The following is a 27,095-nucleotide window of genomic DNA, read 5'->3' as shown; positions in this document are numbered from 1 at the left end:
AAACCCTCCTTTCTGTTGAACAAGACCCATCTGTCATACCTTAAATATAGCAGAGGAACATGCACTAAGTTATGGGTTGGGGCAGGGGAAAGAAAGTCTCACTTCCCATTAAGGTAGGTCCCTTGTCCTGTTGGGATTAAATTTGAACATAAAGAGGAGTGGGATGCAGATCCAATCCCCATCCATAACCAGGCAAGTACAAATACAAACAGGGCGGGGGGCACCAACCCAAGCTCTATCCCTAGCCAGGCAAGTACAACCTGACTACCTATCACACTATGGACTAAACATTAACATACAAACAGGGCGGGGGGGGGGGGCAACCCAAGCCCTATCCATAGCCAGGCAAGTACAACCCGACTCCCTATCACACTACGGACTAAACATTAACTTACAAACAGGGCGGTGGGGTCAACCCAAACCTTATCCATAGACCAGTAATCAAAACTCAGTTGAACAGTGATTTGTGCTTTATGTCCAGTGACTGGTGGATGGCCTGTGACTGGTGACTGGCACACAGTGACATTGCTCAGTGCCATCATTGGTCAAGGACCAGTCTTTAATGAAAACCAATAAGAAGTGTGATTACTGCTCTTCCCTCTCAGGAAGCTGTGATTCACTTCCTGGTACATCTATCACCAGGACACCAACCTTAAAATATGACTGCTCATCCCTAAGTGAGAAGCAGATTTTTTGACAACTGTGTTTGTCTATTAGACTATTGATTTTTCCATTAGGGGAATTGTTTCCACTAGTACTGTAATAGGCCTTTCAGGAATCTTACTGAAATAAGGCTTTTAAGTTTTAGGTATTTTTGGATTGGGGATGTGTGTGTGTGTGTGATTAGGATTTCTAATGTTGCTTTAACAGTTTTTCAGTCATATTGCTATGAAGTCTGCAGTGTGGCAGTTTATAGTGATGTCCCACCCAATCACATTATCCCAACACCTGAACGACCAGTCCTAACACTAACCTCTTAATGCTGAGTGCCCAGCGAGGTAGCTGTTAGTACCATTTTTGTAAGTCTATGTTATGACTCAGCCGGGGTTCGAACCCACGACCTCCTGCTTCTGAGACGGATGCTCTAACTACTAGGCCACCAGAGCAGTAATTTTTGGATCGAGACAGAATCAAGGACTTTGTCATTGATAAGGTTAAGAAAAACCATATCATCTAATTCCACTTGTCATGAATTTGAAGCACAAGGTTTTCAACCATATTACCATAAATACTCGCTTTCAACTGCAGCTGCATAGACCCAGATAAGCCATCGCATAATGCTCCAACAGATTAGGGTCTGTGCAGTTTGTTGGGAGCAATCAGGAAAACAAATAACATACACCCTGATCTACAGGTACATTATGCTATGGCAGATCAGGATCTTTGTTGTTACAGTTTCACTCAACTTATAAGTGAGTATAGATGGTATGATGTATCTGGGCAAGGACCTACCTAACCTTGATAAGGCATGGCTGAATCAACAAGACCAATTCCCTCTGATGGCCATCTGCTGAATCAACAAGACCAATTTCCTCTGATAAGTCATGGCCATCTGCTGAATCAACAAGACCAATTCCCTCTGATGGCCATCTGCTGAATCAACAAGACCAATCCCCTCTGATGGCCATCTGCTGAATCAACAAGACCAATCCCCTCTGATAAGTCATGGCCATCTGCTGAATCAACAAGACCAATTCCCTCTGATGGCCATCTGCTGAATCAACAAGACCAATCCCCTCTGATAAGTCATGGCCATCTGCTGAATCAACAAGACCAATTCCCTCTGATGGCCATCTGCTGAATCAACAAGACCAATTCCCTCTGATAAGTAATGGCCATCTGCTGAATCAACAAGACCAATTCCCTCTGATGGCCATCTGCTGAATCAACAAGACCAATTCCCTCTGATGGCCATCTGCTGAATCAACAAGACCAATTCCCGCTGATGGCCATCTGCTGAATCAACAAGACCAATTCCCTCTGATGGCCATCTGCTGAATCAACAAGACCAATTCCCTCTGATAAGACATGGCCATCTGCTGAATCAACAAGACCAATTCCCCCTGATAAGACATGGCCATCTGCTGAATCAACAAGACCAATCCCCTCTGATAAGACATGGCCATCTGCTGAAACAACAGGACCAATTCCCTCTGATAAGACATGGCCATCTGCTGAATCAACAATACCAATTCCCTCTGATAAGACATGGCCATCTGCTGAATCAACAAGACCAATTCCCTCTGATAAGACATGGCCATCTGCTGAAACAACAGGACCAATTCCCTCTAATAAGACATGGCCATCTGCTGAAACAACAATACCAATTCCCTCTGATAAGTAATGGCCATCTGCTGAATCAACAAGACCAATTCCCTCTGATAAGACATGGCCATCTGCTGAATCAACAAGACCAATTCCCTCTGATAAGACATGGCCATCTGCTGAATCAACAAGACCAATTCCCTCTGATAAGACATGGCCATCTGCTGAATCAACAAGACCAATTCCCTCTGATGGCCATCTGCTGAATCAACAAGACCAATTCCCTCTGATGGCCATCTGCTGAATCAACAAGACCAATTCCCTCTGATAAGACATGGCCATCTGCTGAATCAACAAGACCAATTCCCTCTGATAAGTCATGGCCATCTGCTGAATCAACAAGACTAATTCCCTCTGACAAGACATGGCCATCTGCTGAACCAACAAGACCAATTCCCTCTGATGAATTACAAAGATAAGACAACAACCAAACATTAACAGATTAAGGTTGTTACATTCATGTTAATGTGTCAACACCAACATGACCACCATAACATAAAATGATTCCACTTCAATGTGATCAATTCATCTGTATGCCAAAACAGGCAATTTGTGGCAAATGTGATTTTTTTTTTCTTCCTCATGTAAATATTGACTGGCAATTTAAAATCTTTATACTTAAGTCTTAAAAAAAAATATTTACCAAAGTAAGTCAGATTACTCAATAATTCTGTTTACCTGTTACCTAGGCATCCTAGCAAAAGACCCCTACATGTAGAAACTTCAACAACATATGGTAGGTTACAAAATACAAACTAACACATTGCTCTACTTATTCTATAAATGTTATTAATGTTGTCAAAATTAAAAATTACCCTTCCACATGGAAATGAGCTAGATTTCTCCTGACACATGAATTCCCTTTAGCATTTGTTGTACCAAAGTTGTAAAATGTGTATTCATTTTATACACTGTACAAAAAGGTTAAGCCACCCAAAAACTATGATGTCATAGATATAATAAAGAAACATACAAATTCAGTCACCCAGAATTTATAACTAAACAATATACAATTTATTGATTTTATTTTTTTCAATATTTATGAACAGTTCTGATATATGGAATAATATGCCAAAATAAAAGGTTCTTAAGTTTGTGGCTCTCATGCAAAACAGAAGCAGTCATCTCAAAGGTTTAATTTTCACCAAAGACAAGCAAGGATACTGAGCTGCCGTTATTCTTTTTTTCAGGAATAAAACAAATTGCTTCCCGAACTGATTTATTTTCAGTTTAAATGGAAGGCAGATTTTGTAAAGATTTCATGGCTAAAATGGAATAATGTCATTTACACAAGTAAATACGACAACCTTAATGTACATCATAAGATGACTTTCAGTGAAAACCATTATAGTCCTACAGCCATCCATTTAGATGTAGCCATAACAACATGGCTAGGGCACCATGCTGTATGTCTGATTTAAATAGGTAATACCCAAACATAACAAGTCTTTTGGTGAAAACCCCACATAGCTATGAATATTGTTTATGAGATGTAGTGATAAACAGATGTGACGGCTACTTAGTTTACTCGATCCAGACAACACTGGTCAAAAATTGCCTTGATAATGAAAAGTACGATAACAGGTTGGACAACATATATATATATAACCTTAACATGCCTACTTTTTCCATTGTTTTTCAAAAAAAATTCAATTAGATACAATCATTCTTATTTTTACACATAAAAAAGCCAAGCATTATGGCATAAACCAATGATCTACATCTGTTTTACAAAACCAAATTGAAAACTGAATTTCTCTCTCTCGTTAAAACCAAGTCAAAGGCTTAGTTTGTACCACAGTGGCTCTTACAATTGCTTAAAATCTAGCTACAAATTATACCTGTACTATATAATCCTAGGATTATAGCCTTGTTGTTTATATTATACTCCAAATAAGCTAATGAATGGATATACTGTGAATGGTTTGTTTACATAACCCAAATACTACATGCCGAAAGGCAAGTAAACTAATGACCGTCGTAAGTTACATAACTCTATAGCTTACATCAGTGTTTCCCAAAATGTGAAACTTGTATAATCACCAATGGCACGCGAAAGGATTTCAGGGGGAACGTGGCTATAAACAAAATCACTAAAATTCGCAACAACTGCAATAACAAACAAACAAACAAACAAAAACGTAATAGGAGAAGGGTATGCCGATAAGGCCAATGGCCCTAAGGTGGTATCCGAATGTTAAATGTTTGGGAAAAATTGTAATAGACCCAGAGGTGTTATTTATACCTCCAGAAGCAGGGTCACCTTAGCGAATACACGTGAGGGACCAATACATGATTATATGTCCACTGTTAGCCATTACACTTAATGTGCAGAAATCGAAAGTAAATGCCGAGATATGTCATGAAAAATGTAAAGATACACTTACCTTGTATTCTGTTAGGCTCAGTTTAACAATACATATAATACTCATGTGAACTTGTATTCCTTGTTGAGCTGGGTCTCATACAACAATAGTTAGCCTTGGGTGAAGTTCAATGATCGCCGTTTCACAGCCACGACCTCTTGTACAAAATGAAAATCGCTATGGTTTATCTGACATGCAGTGTGTTGTGGTGTTATGCTTTCCATTTAGTGCAAGCCTACAAGCAGCGATAAGAATCGTGTGTACCTTTTACTATGGGTCACACTATCAAACCGAAGTTAACAACACGTGCACCTCCTCCATCGATGAATTTGATGCGGATCCCATTACACACCATGTCTTCCACACCATTGTTAACGTAGACTAGGTAAGTGTATTCATAATTAGTGATTGCGTTAATTTGTCTGAAGATGAAATGGTAAGGTCATGCATACGGTTAAGATTCTTAATTTAGACGCTGAACCAGGGAGAAGATAATTTATTTTTGTTAATGCATAGCATAGTTCTTTTAATTTCAAACTAGAGCATAATTTTTCTTGTCTATTTCATGGGAATTGCGGATTTCCTGTTATAAGTCTGAGTTTCCTCTGACCCTTGTCACCCCATTTTTGATATTTGGAGATTTATGTTGGGGTGCAGGGTCAGAGTCCATTCACTATCAAAAAGTTGGAATTCGCCGACACCATTTAGTGTCGGCATGGGAGTAGCTCCTTACTAGCCGGCGAGACGAAAGTGTATGGTTGCTAAAATGTAACCTGGATCTAGCTTTGCATTCATTGTCACGTGACTACACAACTCTCGCAACCTACATGTCAATGACATCATAGGTCATACAGTCACATGATATCAACAATAAACAATTTCGAGTGTTGTTGTAGGAAAACAAATCGAACATATAAAAGAAAGTCACGTAATTTTTACAGAAAAATGAAAAAACAAACTTCTCAAAATATTTATTGTGAAAACAACGACCGAAAATCTGTAAATGTTGCAGCAATTTGAAGAAAACAGGTTCACTACGCAAAGAGCATATGTAAATGTGTTGGTCACGTGACACCAGCAAAAACATCGCTGACACGTGCTCGGTACTTCTTGAAAATGGCTTTCTCCACCCTGCTGCGATACCGACAGGATTCTGGTCGTTGTTTTCAGAATAAATATGTTAAGAATTATGTGTGCATTATATTTATTTACAAACATCAAGCGACTGCTATATAATATGTCCAAATTATATATACAACAACTTTGGAAACGTTTTGTCGATATCACATGACTATATGACCTCTGATGATATTGACATGTTGGTTGCGAGAGTTGTATAATCATGTGACTCGAGATGCAAATGACCAGATCGAGGTATAATTTCATCAACGACTCACTTTTGTCTCGTCTGTCAGCGGATTAAAGACATGAATGATATGCTCACGATTATGAGAAAATAAATCATATTCCTATCACTTTAATGCAAGTATGTCTCAATGAAAGGTCGTTCAAGTTTGCTGGGCCGGCTTGTAAGTAGCTACCCCATGCCGACACCAAATAGTGTCGGCGAATTCCAACCTTTCGATAGGGAATGGACAATGACCCTACACCCCAAGATAAATATCCAGATATCAAAAATGGGGTGACAAGGGTCAGAGGAAACTCGAGACTAATTTCCTATAAGGCCGACAAGGGCGGCCCAATTCCTTGGACGGCAGATTTTGAATTATTTTTATCTGGCTTTGTTATTTGCTGAAATTTTGACAGTGCCATACAGCGGCAAAATCATAAATCCACAGGTGCTCGACGCGCTTGATGTAAAAATAAAAAAGCAATATCGCTAAATTTTCCCCGATCATCCAACTTGTGGGTATTAATAAATTTCGTAATAATCTCGATCACCTAGACGCATGGAACAATGCTAAACTACATTGTTGCATTTTCCAAAATAAAAATTCATTTGAAAAATGAACTATATTTAAATATTGTACATTTTTATCACTGCTGTCAATAAGACTATATCACATATGACCCAGATATTTTAATATAAGTAGTCAAATTATTCCTTTTTCTTTGTTTTAATACATAACTCGCGCTATCGCGTTAGCACCTGTGCATAAATCAGGCTGTTTGATGGCTGGCCGTATTAAATATTTTTTCTTTAAAATCCCGTATTAAAGGGTCGGTCGTGAAGATGGATTATTTCCCATGTATGGGTTAAGTCATACCTTGAATTATTTTAGAATCAGGCCCAGAGAAACTGCTTCTAAAAACCTATTACTAGGTTCAGTATCGTCATAAGGGGTGGGGGTGGCGAACGCCAGAGGATTTCTGGCGCCAAAACAGCTGATACAAATTCAATTGCTGGAAATCGTTGGCCGGGCCATCATCGTCGCCCCGGGCGCAATTTACCCCTAGTGCACCTCTGACTATTATCTTGGCCTGATTCGTAGAAGAAAATATCTTATTCTATCATCATTTTAGTTGCCCCCCCCCAAAAAAAAAAAATTATCTTGCATAAATAAAATTAAAATAAATTCGGATAGCGAGAAGGAATGGTAGTGAAGCGTGGATAGGGTACCCTCCATTCCACTACAAGTCCCTCCAGTTTGGACTCAGTTTGAACTCAAATTGTTGTGGTGGTTGCGTGTACCAGGATGAAATTAACTTAAGGGATGCATGGACCAGTGTTCGTCTAGTCTGCTATGGCTGAAGTAGGCAAGAATTCTACTATATATCTTTTCTTTCTTCTTAGGAATGGCTCATTTTTGGCACACACGAACTCGTGCTTGTGACAAAAGCTATGAAATTACATCAGTGCTCTATTTATCACATTTGAATAATTGTAAATACAATTTAATACTTAGGCTAATCGATCTGAGGCACCAAAAGGCTTTTCCCAACACAAGACTAACTAAGCGTTGTTATAACGAGATTAGAACTGTATACAATTATTAATTACACCATCTATGGAGCATCGGAAACAAATCATATGGTAAATTATCAAATCTGCACGACAATGATAATATAATTATTCAAACGTTTCATTGATATTAAAACTGGTATTCTATCTTACTCAAAGATGAAAGGTCTTGTTAGCTGTAATGTAAGTGTGAGTTCTAGCCTTCGTTGATCGCGTTTTAACTACAGATGATTTTGCTTGACTTACTACCCTGGTAAAACATGAAACAAAAATACATCTGATTAAATTCAGATCTCCACTGTCCCACATGAAGATCTGACAGCGACCGCTTAAGGGTCATGTTTTCGTGACCAAAAGAATGCGCTTTCTCGAGTTCCCCATCGGCTCTTCTTGCAGTATACATAAGCTTGAAGAAATCTTTTTCGAAGTCATACTTTACGTTTTGTCTTGTTATTCAACTAGGCGCTTTTTCTTCAACCAAGCCTGCAGACTGACTATGATCAACCGTTGCACTCTCGTCAATTTCGAAATAGAATCTGAGGTTCCTACAGTTTACAACGTATTTTATCTTGTCCTTAAATCGAACCGTTTTAAAGTGTCCTTCTCGATGCTATTCAAGAAGCAATTCCAATGGGGTTTTTATTTTTTTTTTTGGGGGGGGGGGTTCAGTTTGAAATTATTCATGACACTTCTCAGTAATAGCAGTCTTCGGCTGTAACATCGAAGTTGTACACAGCTGAATGGGGCAATTCGTTGGCTGGAAGTAAGGTTTCGTCACATCTCAAAGCTGAATGGGTCAATTCGTTGGCTGGAAGTAAGGTTTTGTCACGTCCCTCAAATGTAACATCAAAGTTGTACACAGCTGAATGGGGCAATTCGTTGGCTGGAAGTCACATCTCTCAAATGAATAAAAGTTGTCACATGGGTAGAAATCCTTTCGACGGAATGTTTTGTTCTATGAATTAACTTATTATCGCTTAATTTATTTGCGATTTATTCACGTAAAAAGACCACGAGTCTTATAATGGCAACAAAATAATCGTTCGGTATTATTTGCACATCGTTCTCAGGGGCACTCCTACTCTACTCCTTGATGCCGGATAGATTGTAGATAAACAATGGAATGAATATATCATGTTGGTATATCAAGCTGCAATTGTGCGCTGGAAATCTTTGCTTTCCAGTCAGATAACAGTGATCTCCAGCTTTGTGTCAAAGATCTTCTCTCGTTGCAGCCGCGAATGTCATGATTGAACTGAATTTTAGTTTCAACCTGATTTGCCAATATCACCGACATTTTTTTAAATATTTTTTTCCGAGTAATTCATTTTAAATGAGTTGGACAAGCACGTATAAAACTTTCTAATGCAATCTGTCCCACGCGAACGGTGGAAAGCTCTGATACAGAATCGAAATGGTTAATGTTTTAACGTTTTAGTTGTCCATGAACCGCTCTTGTCAATGGGATTAATGTTGACTCGTGAGACAAATGGATATTTTGTTTTTTTTTAAAAAAAAGAGTAATCAACGAAGGGAAGTTTATGTTGACTGTGAAAACCTGCTGAATTTAACAACTGAACCAACAGATGACACAATATCAAGAGTGATTTTCAAATCATAACAGAGTTGCTCCTTTGTCATAAAATAACTTTTCTTTCTATGAATACATTTTTGTCCATATCTTTTCTTACATACGAAGATGACAACTTTGAAAAGTCCCTGATAACAGTGTAATAAAAGTTATACTTCCTCCACTTAAAAGCCCTTGTTTTGTTATTTCGGGTGTATGATGGCAGGCAGAACAATCATTATGCTTGTGTTTTTTCTCTTTTTCTCGTTTACTAGCTCAATACAGCCTAATGTATTCCTTGTTTAGTTTTTCTTTCTTTCCCCATCAGTTTGTACACGATGATCAAAACATCGAATTTACAATCAACCTTCGATTGTTCCCAGTCTCAATTGGACCGCTATTAAAACAGCCACCGTCATTTCTAAGATCACACTTTTTTGGCCTTCGAGGATGTTTACTCGGGGTATTCAGGATCGATTCTCTCTCTCGCTCTCTCTCTCTATCTCTCTCTCTCTCTCTCTCTCAGCCTTTATCGAAGCCACTGTTTTTGATTTTGTCCGTTTATTTCTGTGCCAGAGCCAGTAACCGTTTCTCTTCCTACAATGCTGCTGCTTATCGTGTTTAGTTGGTTCCAGCAACTCTTTTATTCTCCTTCATCCTGTTTTAACGTCCTTCGTTTGCTTTTGGTCTCTACTATCTCAAGAAAACACTTTTGAAGTAGTTATTTATGCTCTGTGCAATGTTGATTCCAGCGTTTGAAGCTGTTTTATCACTTCTCTCGCTATTGCAAATGTTCCCCTATGAGATGGACTTCGTCCATTCTTCGACTTTGTGAAACACCCTTCACTTTCACATCTCTAGCATTCGTTACTGGTAGTTTTGATGTGAAAAAGGTCGTACTTGAGAATTATTTTTGGTTATGTTTTCCATTATGCATTGAGTAATGTTGATTGGTTTCAGTGTAGTTACTGGTGAGTTTTCCATCATGAATATTGAATATTAAAGGGCTAGGTTTTGTGCTCATTTATGTTTATAATAAAAAGCCTTTAACCCTATTGATAGGAGATTGCTTTATCATAAGTTAGTAAATTAAACTATTTGCAGTAAAATGCTTGCGATACTGAAAGACATATATAAACATGTCAAAGCTTGTGTGAAAACAACCAATGTGGACAGAAACACTTAACTGCCATGTAGTGTCAGACAAGGTTGTATTTTATCACCTATTTTATTTTCATTATTTCTATGTGCTGCACATTTATGACCAGCATAACGGTGCAACATTAGAATTTGCTAAGTTATTTACAATGCTGTGTGAAGGTGATGTGATCATCTTTGCCGGAACCTCTATTTAGCCTCAAAGAATTTTAAATAAACTTAAAGAATACTGCCACTTATGGAAACTAAAAATAAACATAGAATTTTTTTAGCTTTTCGGAAAGGGCAATATTTGAAAGGATACGAAAGTTGATATTTTGGTGATTGCGTGAGAGAGACAGTATCTTATTATTCATACTATGGTTGTATTGTGTATTCTTTTCTAAAACCTTGTGGTGTATGTGTCAAAACACACTAGCAGCACAAGAAGCAAAGGCACTTGACAGTCTCAAGACTGACTAAATCATTTTGGTAAACTGTCTACTAAACTTGTATTCCGAATATTTTCTACCATACTAGCACCATTTTTGAATTATGGGTCGGAATTTTGTTTTACAAAGCTCTATAATAAGATTGGTATGATGAAAATGCAATTAAATTTGTAAGTATTGGTTCAAATTATTAAACCTATTTTGCAATATATTTAAACTATATATATATATATATATATATATATATATATATATATATATATATATATATATATATATATATATATATATATAAGATTCTACAGTTAGGACGTTTACTTACGACAGACTGTGTAGGATTATACAGTTAGGATGCTTACTTATGACAGACTGTTTAAGATTCTACATTTTTGATTTTGACTTATGACAGACTGTGTAAGATTATATAGTTAAGATGCTTACTTATGACAGATTGTAAGATTCTATAATTAGAATGTCGACTTATGACAGACTGTATAAGATTCTACAGTTAGGATGTTTACATATGACAGACTGTTTCAGATTTTACATTTAGGATATTTACTTATGAAAGACTAAGATTCTACAGTTAGGATGTTGACTTATGACAGATTGTTTAAGATTCTACAGTTAGGATGCGTACTCATAACAGACTGTAAGATTCTACTGTTAGGATCTTTACATATGACGGACTCTGCAAGATTCTACAGTTAGGATGTTTACTTTTGACAGTGCAAAATTCTACTCTATTGGTGCGTAATGGCAATCACGAAACTGCATAGTCATACTACTCGACTCTTTGTGTTATGTATATTTGATTTAATTTATATTTCATTTAATTTAATTATTTGTTTGTTAGGTTTTTTAAAATTTTATTCCAGTACATGCTATTGTTATGTAATTTTATCTGCTGGATCTGACATTGTCCCGAAATTCAGTTCAGTTCTGTTTGACCTGACTCTTTTTCGTAAACAGATAGCAATATAAACTGAATGCTGACCTAGTTCCTAACTTTGATTTAGAAATCAGCGAGAGTTGAAGTAAACAACTTTTTTTTTAATTAAAATTTTTTAAATTCTTTCTCAGACTAAGATTCATAAAGTGTAGTCGAGGCCATACATGGAGTACGTGATAAATACTAGTAACACGTATCAGATTTTTCCAGTGGATTGACCCATATACGGACAACTGTTTTGCACCGTAGCTATATTTATTATTGATGTTTTGAGAAAGAATAGTCATTACTTACTTAAACACTTGAGAAATTAAAGTGTTTTATGTTGTGACCAATTTTTAAGCTAATTATTTTATTTTCTTCAAATTATTTGGATTCCAAGAGATTATTTTCCCCTGGAAATACTTTTGCTCTAAATTAATTCTTGGACAGACCGCTCTGGTGGCCTAGTGGTTAGAGCGTTCGCCTTGGAAGCAGGAGGTCGTGGGTTCGATCCCCGGCCGAGTCATACCAAAGACTTGCAAAAATGGTGCTAGACATCACTATAAACTGCCACACTGCAGACATCGTAGCGATATGACTGAAAAATTGTTAAAGCTATGTTAAAAATCATAATCACACACACACGCACACACACAATTCTTGGACAAGGAAAGTTATCGAAATTTACACAGAATTCAAACAGTGGGAATATTATTTTCTGTGATTCAACAAAGAACTGTTGACACATCAGTACGACGCTGTCCACAGCGTACGTCCTTGCCTTCAATTTTGGATCTCATCGGGATTCGAACTCAGTTTCATTAGGACTTTTTATTACCTGGACTCCTATTTCTTTTATTCTTGGATTATATTTGGATATGATTCGTAAATCCGAAAGTTCCTTTTCTCATTTTTACCTTGTTTTTCAAGGGAAATAAATTATTTGTTAAATTTTACAACGCTCTTGTCTTCATTCTTTTCTTGTTACTGTTTAAAGGAGCCAAAACGAAACACTTTATGTTGCGAAAAACGTGACTTAAAGTCACTAATTGTAACTATTTCTTACTAATAGTAACTAATAGTTATTAATTAACACTAATAGTAACTGAAAAGAACTAAGACTATAACCAACTGTAATAAACTTAAAGTAGCCAATAATGACTAGTTAAAAGTAACTAATTTAATTAGAAAAAGTACTTTAAATTTAAGCCAGTATAAGTATACGTCAGTTAAATTATTAAGTAAGAATCAGTCTATAGTGAAAACAGACGTGTAAGGTTATTAAAGTTATTAAAGGGTCAAAAACATGCAGACGAATTAAAGAAAGACGGGAACATGAGATGAACTACGTAAGCGTGGTTCACAAGCTGAAAGAAATATACCGAACAGGAAAACGAGAATTGGATGTGAACGCAGAAAACAACCAATCGTATCTGTTATATAAATGCATGCAAATTAATCTTTCACAATAAAAGAATGTTTGAAATTTTAGCTCAGTGATTTTGTCACTTTTACGTCAAAAACAAATTTTGTATAATAAATCACCGAGTTCTTCCGATTTAGCATGCAAACAAATAAATCTTCGAGTTCCTGTGATTCGCTATTGAGACAAAATTTGCACAATAAATCACCGAGTTCTAACAATTCGACATTGGAACAAATTTTAAATTACAAATTATTAAATTTTAACAATGCAACATTTAAATATAATTTTACAAAACAAATTATCGAGTCATTTAGCTTCATCATTTAAATTTTTTTTCAGATAATAAATGAATGAAACTGCTTCAATCTGATTAAAATCCGATCTCCGGTGTCGTACGTGAAGTGTATAACAGCGGAGATCTGATTTTAATCAGATTGGGGATGGCTTCTGCTACTTCAACATCTAGTTTTATAACTTCAATATTGAAGGATTTTGTTTGCATAATAAAGTAATGACTTACAAGTGTAGATTTACCTCTTGTAGTTACATATATAGTATAGTACCCTTTCTTTTTGGGCAGTATGATTTTATATGGCCCCACTCGTTACATGCATAACATTGTACGCCTTGACGTCTTGTTTCTCTATCCGATTTACCCATCTCAGTTGGTTTCGCTGGCTCTCTGGGAGTCAGACCCTTGGACGGATTCCCAGACTTATCTTTCGAAACCACGTTTTGATTCCACCATGTGCTTCAGCGAAACGATCTGCTTGCTTTGCCATGTCTTGAACATCTGTGAACGCTTTTTCCTTAAGAAATTGGTTCAACTCCCGCCCTACTACATTTAATAACTGATCTCGGAGCAAGAAATTCACTAAACCCTCAAACGTTCTGTTTACCTTAACACATTCAATCCAGTGTTGGAAGTAATTATCTATTCTAGCGATGAATTGCCCAAAGGTTCCCCCTTTCTCAGGTTTACTATACCTAAACTTTTTCCGGAAACCTTGCTCTGTCAATTCATACCGTGTTAGTAGTGCTTCCTTCAGAGCGTCATAGTTAAATACATCAAGCGTCGTAGTTAAATACATCGCTACTAGGGAGTCGTGAGTATACGTCATTTCATACTGTTTAAGTAGTGCTTCCTTCAGAGCGTCGTAGTTGAATACATCACGCGTCGTAGTTAAATACATCGCTACTAGGGATTCGTGAGTATACGTCAATTCATACCGTGTTAGTAGTGCTTCCTTCAGAGCGTCGTAGTTAAATACATCACGCGTCGTAGTTAAATACATCGCTAATAGGGATTCGTGAGTATACGTCAATTCATACCGTGTTAGTAGTGCTTCCTTCAGAGCGTCGTAGTTAAACACATCGCTACTAGGGAGTCTTGAGTATACGTCGAGAGCCTTAAAGCACTGAGATGAAGAGTCCAATCATCTCGCTTCCATTTCTGGTTATCGACATACCGCTCAAACGGGTGAAGATAACTGTCCATTTTATCTTTTTCATCGTCAAAGACTGGTAATTTAGGGCCTCTTAATTTGCTAGAGGCAGAATCTTGATCTCCTATTCTAGCATTTGCCAACTCTAATTGTCTTTGGTACTCTTTGTTTATTTCTTTGTTCTAACTCTATAATCTCTAACCTTGCCTGTCTTTCTAATTCCAATCTTTCTTTTTCTAATTCCCTTTCTAATTCCTTTTTCTCCTTTTCGAGTTGGTGTTCCTTTCCAATCTTTCCTTTTCTAATAAACTTTCTTTTGCCCGTTCATCCCTTTCTTTTGCTTGTTCTTCACTTATGAATTTTCTAAGATTTTCCCCTTCGTAACCTAGTTGTTTTCCCAATTCAGCTAGTTCCTTTAGAGAAGCCACGATTGTTTGGTGATAAGAACTAAGTACAGTGGTTTAGAGGTTGTCAAATCACAATTAACAATCTTAGATATCAAGGCAACAAAAACTAAACAAGTGTGTACATATAGGGAACCTAGCACCTACTAAAATACACTTGTCAAAAAGTCCACGACTTCCAGCCTGCCTATGGTTTAAATACAGTGTATTGGTAGTTCATTTAATCCAAAGCATCCCACTTCTAACACCAATTATAACAGGATAGACCTGAATGGATTTCCTGGATCGAATGTCAACACAACACAATGTAATGAAAGATTAAAATTTATGAATTATTAAATGAAAGTGAGATTCAAATAATAGCCTGGAATGTAAGTGAGATTCATAAAAATCTCATGTAATCAAAAATAAAGATTCAAATATTCTTATGTAAACAAAATGACTGAATTGTACTCAATTAAAACAACCAATTGAAACAAACATGACTCAGTCATTTGTACAGCCGTATGATTTATATATATTTGTAAAACTTCCAAAATGTGTCCACTGACAAACCACACAGCTCTCCCGAATTCTTGTGATGGCCCTCACTTGTATTGGCCGTACACAACCTTCATGGATCCGCCATGCGCACAAGTTTACAAACTAGCGGTTTCGTCTTCATATGGCCTTGATGGTTACATCATCTTCCATATCGACACTCAGACTGCCAGACAGATAGCCTGAGACAGCCGCACACACATAATACGCACCGACAGCGCACAGTTCTCCTAGATTGAGTTGTCCCACTTGTATTGGCTACACCCTCCCTTCACGGATCCACCATGCGCACAGACATACGTATAGACATACGTACATACGGACAGCCCTAGGCAGCTACATACAGCTCTAAACATCTTCAGACAGCCCTAAACAGTTTCAGACAGTTCCAAACAACTTAAGACAGCCCTACAGAGCCCTATGGCTGAAGAACACAAATAGAGAACGTTCACTCCTTGACAAGATCCATAGACCAGTGAGTTAGTTAGAAACGGAACTTGCATTAAATCCACAGGAGAGTGAGTATTAGTCAGGGTAAACGTTGTACGCATGAACAACTAAAATGACCAAATCGTTCTTAGGCGAAACCAAGTTATTTCTTGCCTTATTCTTTGGCAATATGGTGTCATTTTGACTGGCTCTAACCATCCTCAAGTGTATTTAGAAACTAGATAAAGACGATGTAGACTAACGGCGGATAACTTATTCATCTAACATGAATGGATCCTTCTGTACTCACTACCTAATTCAAAACACGACCACTATCATTACTTATTACTGCTCTTAGCAGGATAAGTGAAAGTGCCCCATCCCTCCCCCCTCAAAAAAAAAATAACAACAAAACAAAAAACGGAACAAGTAACACACGAACATACAAACTGGGAGGCTGAAGTGAGAAAAAAATAGGATTAAATATTTAGAAACTTACAAGGAGGAGGTTGAAGAATATTATTCATGTAGGTGGTAACACTGCTTAGACTACCGATGCCACAAAATTACAACTCTACAACAAAATTCTTATATTTTAGGAGATAAAAAGGATTGAAAAAAAATTGACAAACTTATAACTAACAATGAAAAGTCAGTTTAGTGGAATTTTTCCATCTCCAAACACCAGAAAGAAGAAAGAGAATAAATCTATTGAAAGATAAAGTAAAAGTTATCAGCGGTGCATTTGATGATAGAATCAAAGAATATAAAACACCTGCACGAAGATATGAAACTGATATATTCATGTTTATGGAGTAGAACAGATGAAGAAAAATAGAAGTAATCAATAAGAGATGACTTGGGAATTTTATGAAGCATAAGCATCTATTACTGAATTGAAGGAGTAGTGTTCATCAAAATGAATCCCCTTACCGAGTTTCACGGTTCTAGATAGGACATTATGTACAAGGAATTCTTGTGGTACTCAGCTAAATGCAAATGCTTGACTTTATCAGTAAAATATGAAATGTATGTCACAGCTACCATTTTGCATGGGTGTAGTAATAATAGAGATGAATACAATCGTCTAGTTTGATGATCCAGGCTTGAGCAATAAAACACCAAATTCAAACATTGAAGCATATTGTAAGGGTCACAGTAATCCATTTTTGAGAAAAGTCGCAGAACCATTAGGATGCATGACCTCGCCAAGTTTCCTGATTCCACGTATAAAGGTATTACATAAGAGAAAAAACGGATTGTTCATGCGCTAACCGCAAAAACGTAACATAAGCCAGCAAAATGTGGAATTGAGGTCATTCTGACCTTATTTTGTTCGAAGAGTATGGTACTAACATAGAGGTTTACATTCATCTAGTTTGATGATTCTGTTTATGAAAAGTTATTGAGATGAAACCAAAGTAGGTGAAGTTTGAAATATGGGTCACGGTTGACCTACTTTTGTGATGATAGTGTAGTACCCAACTAGATGCCTCCCTTTCTATTGTTTTATGCTTCCAGATATAACAGTATATATACAGGGTTAACCTAGATAGGTTGACATATTGGAACGTTAGCTAGCGAAGACGACAGGGTACAATAAATCTGAGCTACACGCAAAACTGTGATCAATAAGACGACCAATGTCCATGGCTGTGCAAAGCTAGTCTCGTAAGACCTCTGTACAACTTTAGTCTCGTAAGACCTCTGTAAAATTTAGTTTCCTTCGACCTCAAGTTGATGCCTAGTAAGAAAAAAATGGATGCAATGATGTTATCCACATGGCATATGTATTTACTTTATCAGTACAGAAGCCGACGAAAGGGCCGAGTCCAGTGTAGTACAACAATGCATTTTTATGTATCAATAGCAAGGGTGGGGTGGGGGATAAAATTAATGCATATGTTTTGGGTTTTGTAAATTTTGGGAGAAAGTTTAGGAACCAAAGAAAAGGTTGTTTGTCCGAGTGCCAGTTGCTTAAATATTGTTATCTATTTGTAATTACCGCAAAGTACTATCCAGATACTACTAACACAGTTAGATTTATTTGAAATGTATATTTTCTTCTATGCTCATTTTAAGTTATGTGACGAAAATATACAGTGCAATGACCGTGAACGTAAACGTCAAATCCACTACTCTTGCCTATGAATGCTCGCACATATTGTCCATAGTTTAGGAATGCTTAAGGGCCTGATTATGGGCAGGATGGCTTGTTACGGTGAAAAGAACTTCGTCTGCGTTAGTTACATGTCAGTCACGGAGTGAGTTCTGAGTTTTGTGTTATAAAGTAAGAAGTCCTTCCTCCGTGTACTTCTAGCATTCATTGTTCCCTGTATATCGCACAACAGTCGCCAGAATTAATGACAATAAAATACAGGAACTTATACTGAACTTCGCCTCCCACTCAAACCATACGATGCAGATGAATTGCACATTCATCTAAAACTGTCCCAATATAACGATTTGTCAACCTGTCACACGCAATGGATCGCACATTCATCTAAAACTGTCCCAATATAACGATTTGTCAACCTGAATATGTCACACGCAATGGATTGCACATTCATCTAAAACTGTGCCAGTATGAAGATTTGCCAACCTGAATATGTCACACGCAATGGATCGCACATTCATCTAAAACTGTCCCAATATAACGATTTGTCAACCTGAATATGTCACACGCAATGGATCGCACATTCATCTAAAACTGTCCCAATATAACGATTTGTCAACCTGAATATGTCACACGCAATGGATCGCACATTCATCTAAAACTGTGCCAGTATGAAGATTTGCCAACCTGAATATGTCACACGCAATGGATCGCACATTCATCTAAAACTGTCCCAATATAACGATTTGTCAACCTGAATATGTCACACGCAATGGATCGCACATTCATCTAAAACTGTGCCAGTATAAAGATTTGCCAACCTGAATATGTCACACGCAATGGATCGCACATTCATCTAAAACTGTCCCAATATAACGATTTGTCAACCTGAATATGTCACACGCAATGGATCGCACATTCATCTAAAACTGTGCCAGTATAAAGATTTGTCAACCTGAATATGTCACACGCAATGGCTCGCACATTCATCTAAAACTGTGGCAGTATAACGATTGGTCAACAAGAATATGTCACACGCAATGATCGCAAATTCATCTAAAACTGTGCCAGTATAACGATTTGTCAACATGCATATGTCACACGCAATGGATCGCACTGACGAGCTAACCAAACACATGTGTGAGTTTGGCTTTCATTCTACCATTTCCCCTGCTTCCCCTGTGTGAGTCTGACTTTAATTCTACCATTTCCCCATCTTCCAAAAGCCTCAAGACAATAGTCGTTCTTAAACGCGCAAATAAATACTATAAAGTAATTTATCTAATCACCTAATGACGATATGTATGTACATCACACAACTATATCTCGCACTTGCATGATTTTTCTTGTTTCACATTTACATAACTCTTCATCAAGCCTTTCCGATGCGAATATAAAAACTTCATGTCATGTACAGCAAGACACGACCAAAACACCTAATACAAAGAATTGTTCCTCTCTCAAATTACAAAATAAGCATCCCTGAAAACATTCGGAGAGTTACCAGTTTTAAGAAATAAGAGAGGGTCCATTTTGCGAAACTAATCCATGCTATCATAAAGTCTCGATAATACGATACATTATGATGTCTGCTACAGAAAATTGGCTAATTACTCGGCTTGGGAAACATCTTCTCATGACAAACCCCTCCCCCAATATTAATCAAACAAATAATGACTAAAATCTACAAAATCTGTAAACGGAGATGTAAATACAAATATCATATGCCTTTGACGTATTGTAATAGCTAGTGATGTATTCAGTTTTACGGGAATTCGCTAAAAACAGCAAGAGTAGTTGCACTGACTAAATTCTTTCAAAAACTGTATCCATCTGTACGTCAAAAAGGGCAATAACTCTTACAAAATAAAGTTTTCACAGCGATTCATTAAAAAATGAAAGACTGTAACAGAGCAAAAGTTTGTCCATAGTTCTGTAGATAATTTCACAGTGCATTCTTGCGTAGTCAGCGTGAGATGTCAATATTAATGTATTGGCTAGTCTCGCAATAAATTGTTGATTGCGAGGGATAGAATCTGCTGTGCTTGGGGCATGAACTGAATTTTAATTAGGACCCGCTTGGCAAACAGTTAGCAACAGACGAAAGATTAATGTTAACAGGTCATATCGATAAACTGACCAGAGCGATATGAAATATGGGATAATTTTAAGAAAACGTGGTCCATTTGAAACAGGTGTCATGAAATGATATTTTCAAGAATCGTTATGAATAAAGGCGGACTAGATAGGATTTTCTGACTTCGATGGGAGTGATAAAGAATTTTGGCAGGTAAAGTAGTAATCCTGATTTGCTAATCTAAACGAGGGAGTGTGTTCCCAGACGGAATTCAGAGTTTTTATAATAGTTCCCTTGTAGAATTAATCAGTCTGAGTTTGTGGCGTCAAGAAGTCGACGCAGAGGAAAAACAGCAAGTATCCTTCTTAATTGAATAAATCGTTTCAACGACGAATGTCGGAAAGCTGAGGACACAAATTGAGATTCAGTGCATAGTAAAAGCGAATATCAAGTTAAGCATACGGTTAGTCTTGATTGCATGCAAAATGTATATTTATTGATACAAGTCAGTAATTATTGAATTTATTCGTTTTAAATGTATAATTCAATTTTTTCTTTAATTCAGAAATAAACGTCCCTTTTTATGATTCATGTTTGAAAGAATGTCATATATATTGCGTTATACGAATGAGTTCCGATTTAGAGGTTTGATATGTAACAGAAATTATGTGTCCTTAAGATTTCGTGCATTTCTTCAGAATACGAATTGTGAGAAGTTCCTACCCTGAGTTAAATTATGTTTATCGATTATGCAGATGATTGACTTTCCTTCGTCTGGAAATGTATGTCAGTGAATCGCTAATTAGCAAAGTAATGTAGTTAGGATAATAAGTGAGGTCCATTAATTCGTATGCAATTAAGTTGTGAATTCGTTGCAACTGAAACGATGGTGTTGCACTAGGAACGGGTAAATGTATTGCCACAAGGGGGCAATGATAGTATCAGAGAGGGCTAATTATGTTAAAGTTCTCATTTAAGATTGCAGCCGCTAACGAGACATCGATTTATGATAATAGGTTTTTGTGTATTAGTGCGAATGACCATATCTAGTTCTAATGTGTATGATAAAGTCTGACGACTATTTAGGTTGGGTACTATATTTTTATTTTTGAAGGAAAGAAAATAGCCCTACACACACTTGTCTTGTACTGTAGGGAAAGAGCACAGTCTGCAACAAGGGGCTGATTACCCTAAAGGCTAGTTGAGGAGAAAGAGAGAGAGAGGGTTGATGAGGGGGGGGGGGTCGCCGACCGATCATCACCAGTGATTTGGGAAAGACCGGAAGCACACAGTGGTGCTGTCAGGATGCCAGGCAATCTAAGTTCCATCTGTCACTCTATCGTATGACGAAACTGGTTCTATCAGTAAGAGAACGCCTAACTGAAATTTGCATAATTTGTTTTAACCATTTCTGTGTGTAAGTGAATCATTTCCATGTTATGTTCGACTTCATTTTGTTTATGTAATTGATTACATTGTTGTATTTTACATACGAGGATTCGTGTTATTATATTCTTTAACTCTGCTCGATTCTCCGTTAATCCATCTAATAATTTCATATTTTATGTTTAACGTTTACTCGATCCGGACAATAACCCCATCGTCGATCATCTCCTAGATAACGACAAGGAAAAACCATAAGGAGTTGAGGAGCTCTCTCACATCATCGGATTATCCACCACCACATGACAAAGACAAACTGCTGGACTAATTGCGCTAACAAGATTTGCCAAACATTGAATTAAGCTACAATACATGTTTGGAATATGAAGTTCATTTCAATTTGAGTGCAGTAAGGAGAATGTTATTGCACTTGGAATGTAGTCGAATTTACAGTACAATTTTGAGATATATTTTCAAGCTTTAAAACCCATTATATAGCAAATGTAATTCGTATTTGCATAACTAAAAACGTATATTTTGAGGAAAACAAACTTGCAAAAATGTTAGTATATTTGTTGACATTCTTATTACCAGCTAAAGAAAACATGTTTATTCCTGGTCACATGCTTGCTCCTCAAGATATGTTATGGCCTGTATGGCGTTTACTGTACCCTTAGCCTAAATCCGAAACACTGTATCAACAAAGTTAACGCGGAACATTGCAAAGCAGCTGGTGTGTAACAATCCATTCAGCCGGCGGAAATAAGGATTCTTCGTCGTCTTCGCTTATTGGCTCTGATGCACTTACTTTTCTTCGAAAACCTTCAGTTGCATATTTTCCTACGAATTTAGAACTTTCACTTATAAAATGGAACGTTTCTGATGGATATATGATAGCCCGTGCTCTCAGTATACTTTTCTATGCTATTTTTTATATACCACATAGAGCACTGGTCATAGTCTAAACCATTCCATTAGCAAAAAAATAAGAATATTTCTCCTGAAGAACTGTTTAAATGATCAGAATGGTATTTCAACACTGCGCCTCTCGCGTTTGTTGTGGACATTGCTAGTAACACGTTCATTCATTAGCTTTTTGAAAGTTTAATTTGTGACTCAGTAAACTCGTCAATATTGTTTACTTTACCATCCCTACTTTCAAACAGACGAAACAGCTGTTTTAGTTCATCCACAAACAAATCTAATAAACTGAAACATAACGTCGAACACGTGAGTGTACATGGTTTGTTTACAAAGTAGTTCTAATACATTATACTACTTTTAGGCACACGTGTCGCAAAAGTGCGTGCAATATGAAGGTGTTCTGTATCATAGAATACTGCACTATTCTGACAATGTAAAGTTAACGGAGAAAAAAGGGAGTATATAAGAAAGTGTCTTATCGTAATTCAACATAACTAAGCTATAATCAATTCGCAACCTGATCTGATACACAAACAGCCTAACGTGAATTTATGTCTTTCCTAGCGGATACTCGCATTCCTACTGGAACTATGACATAATTATACCTCTTAGATAAACCGTTACAACCCTCTGTTGGTTGTAAATTACTAGCCGACTATGTCAGTCGACATACGTTCCTAATGCTGGCATCATCGAGTCTCTTAACTTAATTACATAAACGAATTAATGGATGTAACTCATTGTCCTAGCTAGGTTCTCTGCTAATTAGCGATTTATTGACATACATTTCCAGACAAAGAAAAATCCATTCTTACGATACAAGATACAGCCTTTAAAACATAAATTTATTCTCACAACTAGTATCAGAATAATGCACGAAATTCATGCGATGCAAGGTTTCTATTACATACAGAACCACTAAATCCGAGCCCATTCATATCAAAGAAATATTGTGTGGCATTCTTACTATACATGAATCATATAACATTCAATACCACGAATGCGTGATATTCTGAACACGAGGAGAAATTAAATTATGAATTTATAATGAATAAATTCAACAAATAATTATAAACTTACATCATTGCATTTTGTATGTGATCGAGACAATACATTTGTTCTTCCCGAGCCCTCTCTCGCTTATCATGAGAGAATTCCTTCTGTATCTTCTCTGGTTCTGGATCTCTAAAATTTCCTGACTTGGTGACCTTGGGCGATTTATTTAAGGAGAAAAGTACTACTTACTGATCTCGGAGCCAGCTTCCCCCTTCGGCAGAAAAAGTTGGACTGCCTAAAACTTCGTTGTATGATACTTAAACTATTCAATTTCGTCCGGGAACACAAACCGCTCGTTTAGCTTTGCCAGTCAGGATTACTTTCTCTAACCGCCCAAAATTTTAACACTCCCATCGCAGTCAGAACAACTCTCTCTCTCTAGATCGCCTTTGTTAATAACTATTCTGGAAAATATTATTTTACGACACATATTTCAATCTGCCCAATATTTTCCAAAATGTTTTCTGGCTTGTCTCGGCTGTCTAATTTTCCGTTATTTGACCTTAAATGAACATTTGCTTCTTCCGTCTGTCTAACGGACTCTAAGGAAAATTCAGTTATGCCCTCCAAACAAGAGAGGTTAACCATTACAAGCTGCCAAGTTAATGCGAGCCTAGCCCACAGGTCAATCTTAATGGTTACTTAGTGACGCTGACCACGACAGAATGTATTGCGAGGTTACCTCTACAAAATTGTATACTCTTACAGTGCTAATCAGAAGATACATTACAGTGTGTACAATTCAAGATAACATTATTACAAGCCTTATAAGTTTCCAAATGCATTTGTTAAGCAGCTTTTCGTGTACATGAGAACCGAGTGCCTCCGCATTTATCTTTAATATAAACATTTTTTAATCTGATTTTTGAAAGAAAATACTGGTGGAAATACTTGTGCTTTATTATAAATATTAAAACCCCACTATGAAGTACAAAATTGAAAGAATTTACTTATTTCCTGCGTTAATTGAGCTAAACTTCAATCTGTAACCTCGCTTTTCCGGCACATTTGGAAAAATTTAAATATTTCCCAAATATATTAAAATTGTGTCTTTTCTGTTTTACACTTTTGGATGGCAAAAAACCAACGTTCACTTGAAACATATGACCATTAATAACGGCCGTTTCCTTTTATTCGTGATGGTTGTTTGTTTTATAAATCCATTTTCAAGATATTGTATTTTACCTGGGAGGAAAATTGGAGTTACTGGCAAGTGCCGTTCCCCAGTCTGCCGCTATGCCAACCGAGTCTCCTTAACACTTCCATTATCAATGGGAGTATGTTTGACCTTCTTTATTGCAATAAATAAATAAATCAATAAATCAAAAATACCATAACAGCTGTTTTACCACGCGATTTTTTCTAGGCATATGTATAAATAAAGAGGAGAAACAGCATGCAACCCACCTGGTTATACGGTATATAATTTTAACTTAAAGCAGTATAATATAGTCTAACTCAAACCAACTTACCTTCTGTAAGCTCCGTCAGTATTGCCGTCGTCACAAGCACACATACACATAAAAATCCCGTGTTACCACTTATTGTTTGTGTCTCAAGTTCCCATATTGGTCGACTAGTCAGTCCTACATGTAAGACCCTAACGCTGATATTTATGTGTTAGGTCTTACATTGTAGGCCTAACTGGTCGAGATACACTTTGTTCCAACGTTTGTTCTGTATTATGACCCAGCGCAAAGAGTGAACAAATTTTGAATTCTTTTAGGTACGTGTTAGCCTTAGCTGGTCACAGATGATCGATAAGACTACGATCAAGACTACCAACGGCTTGAGTGCAAAACATATTGGAAATAACTGTTCCGTAATTATTTTTTTTAATACCAATCCATCAAATGCACGTTTTAGAAGATACCGTTAATTAGATATATATGGTAATCCGGCTTGGATCGATCGACTTTACTACCTAGCGTGAATTGAAGAAGGGCAAATTTAAGAACACAGAAATATGCATTATGTTAACTAAGCCAATGGCATATAGTTATATCTTATTATGACAGTACAAGTCACTTCTTTCTTTTGAACAGAGGATGGTCCAAAAATGGGTATGTTGTATCATTTCTTAAAACTAAAAGAAACACCCACTCACCCACCCACCCCAAGAAAAAAAGACGTTCTAAGGGATTGACGCTCTATCGAAAGAATTTCAGGAATTCGAGCCAGGCCCATTTATTATGTCCGTGCATTCTTTTTTTTACTCTTGTGTATTGAAACTTCCAATATTCTTGATTACTGTATCTACACGCCATCAGCTGTATATTACACATTTCCATCGAACGATTTCTGGGCGGATTACGTGTCTTTAATATTGTAATAAGCTCCTGGAGTGCTAAGATTATTTGGCATTGACCTATCCAGATGTACATTCATACAGTAACTAACAAAACATATTTTTTTTTTGGTATAAATAAGAGAGTTTGAAATGGCAAAACTTAAAGCTCCCAAAATTGCATCACATTGATAGGAATTTATTGCATTACCGACCTAATCACACCCATCCAGACCGTATTATCCTTTCCATGGATGAAAGTCGGTATATTCGAAAATGCTGAAACTTAATTTAAAATCATGGTGAAACATAGTTACTAAAATTTTCGTTTAAATAACGAATCTCGGACATACACTATATGATACAGGTTATAGCTGGGGTCCATTCAAGAGCGAGCATGCAAGTGACAAGGGATGTCTTCGTTAGCTGGTAATAAATATACTTACATTTAGGCATCTTGAGTTTCCTCCAAATGTACTTTCTTAGTTATACAAATCCGAATAACATGACCCATGTCATGGAAAACTTGATGCACTCATTTCGTACTGTAATTTCGACTACATTTCTAACTGAAATCATATTCTCCTTACTGCACTGAGATGATCCAATAAATCCGGTCCATCATCAGCACAAAAGCAGAATTGAGTTGGATCAGCAAAAAATAAAAAAAAAAAAAAATAAAAAAAAAATTCCATCCATTCCAGACCAACTGCAAAAGTTTTTTAAATGCGCATTCAATAAAAATATGACTCTAAATTGAAAGGTTATGTTGACCAAAACGATATTTTTTTAAATTAATGCCGAGCGCGTGAACAAGTTCAAAGGTCGCTTGGCGGTGCTATGTGCGCAATATTATTTTTACTGTGCGCATTAATACTGTTAGTTATGCTTGTGTATTTTTTATAAAATACAACATAAATTCAGATACTTTGTTTCCTGTAGTGTAATCCTTTATTATTAAGCCTTATGTAGGAAAATGAAAAGAGTATATGATAAAAAGGTTACTGCGTTTGAATGTGAAAATATGGACGATTTTTTTCTGAATAATACTGTCCTCCCATGGTCGTGCAATATTACTCAGAAAAAATCTCGTTCATATTTTCCGATACAAATGTAGTAACCTATAAGTACTGCGTATCGACGCTTTAAACAAATGCTCAGTATTGCTTTATTTAATATGGTTGTGATTAATTATCGGCATCCATTTGAGATATGATCCGTAAAAGTCACTTCGATGATGCGAATGCACAAGAATGACCAAGAAGCAGCCGATGAAAATATGATTTGGATGCGTTCGCATC

The 27,095-nt window shown here is 36.7% G+C and overlaps 1 protein-coding gene across 4 annotated transcripts in view; it reads right to left on the bottom strand.

The window, feature by feature from the left end:
- Positions 1-25,171, bottom strand: part of LOC149775165 (sodium- and chloride-dependent GABA transporter ine-like) — a 120,315-nt gene extending 95,144 nt beyond the window's left edge. For 2 of the 4 annotated variants that reach the window (XM_089943429.1, XM_089943430.1), the window contains exon 1: positions 24,980-25,171. In XM_089943429.1, the coding sequence (XP_089799555.1) occupies positions 24,980-25,029 (50 nt within the window). In that variant the 5' untranslated portion in view covers positions 25,030-25,171. Of the gene's footprint in view, positions 1-4,712; positions 5,055-24,979 lie in introns of those variants that run through there. The other 2 variants (XM_089943431.1, XM_089943432.1) reach the window with 2 other exon arrangements.
- Between the last annotated feature and the right edge of the window lie 1,924 nt (positions 25,172-27,095).

The sequence above is a fragment of the Sinohyriopsis cumingii genome, chromosome 19 (assembly GCF_028554795.1).
Source record: "Sinohyriopsis cumingii isolate HCF-2022 chromosome 19, ASM2855479v2, whole genome shotgun sequence".
Lineage (NCBI taxonomy): Eukaryota > Metazoa > Mollusca > Bivalvia > Unionida > Unionidae > Sinohyriopsis > Sinohyriopsis cumingii.
Note: the sequence above shows the minus strand (reverse complement) of the source record. Positions and strands in the feature narration are given on the sequence as shown.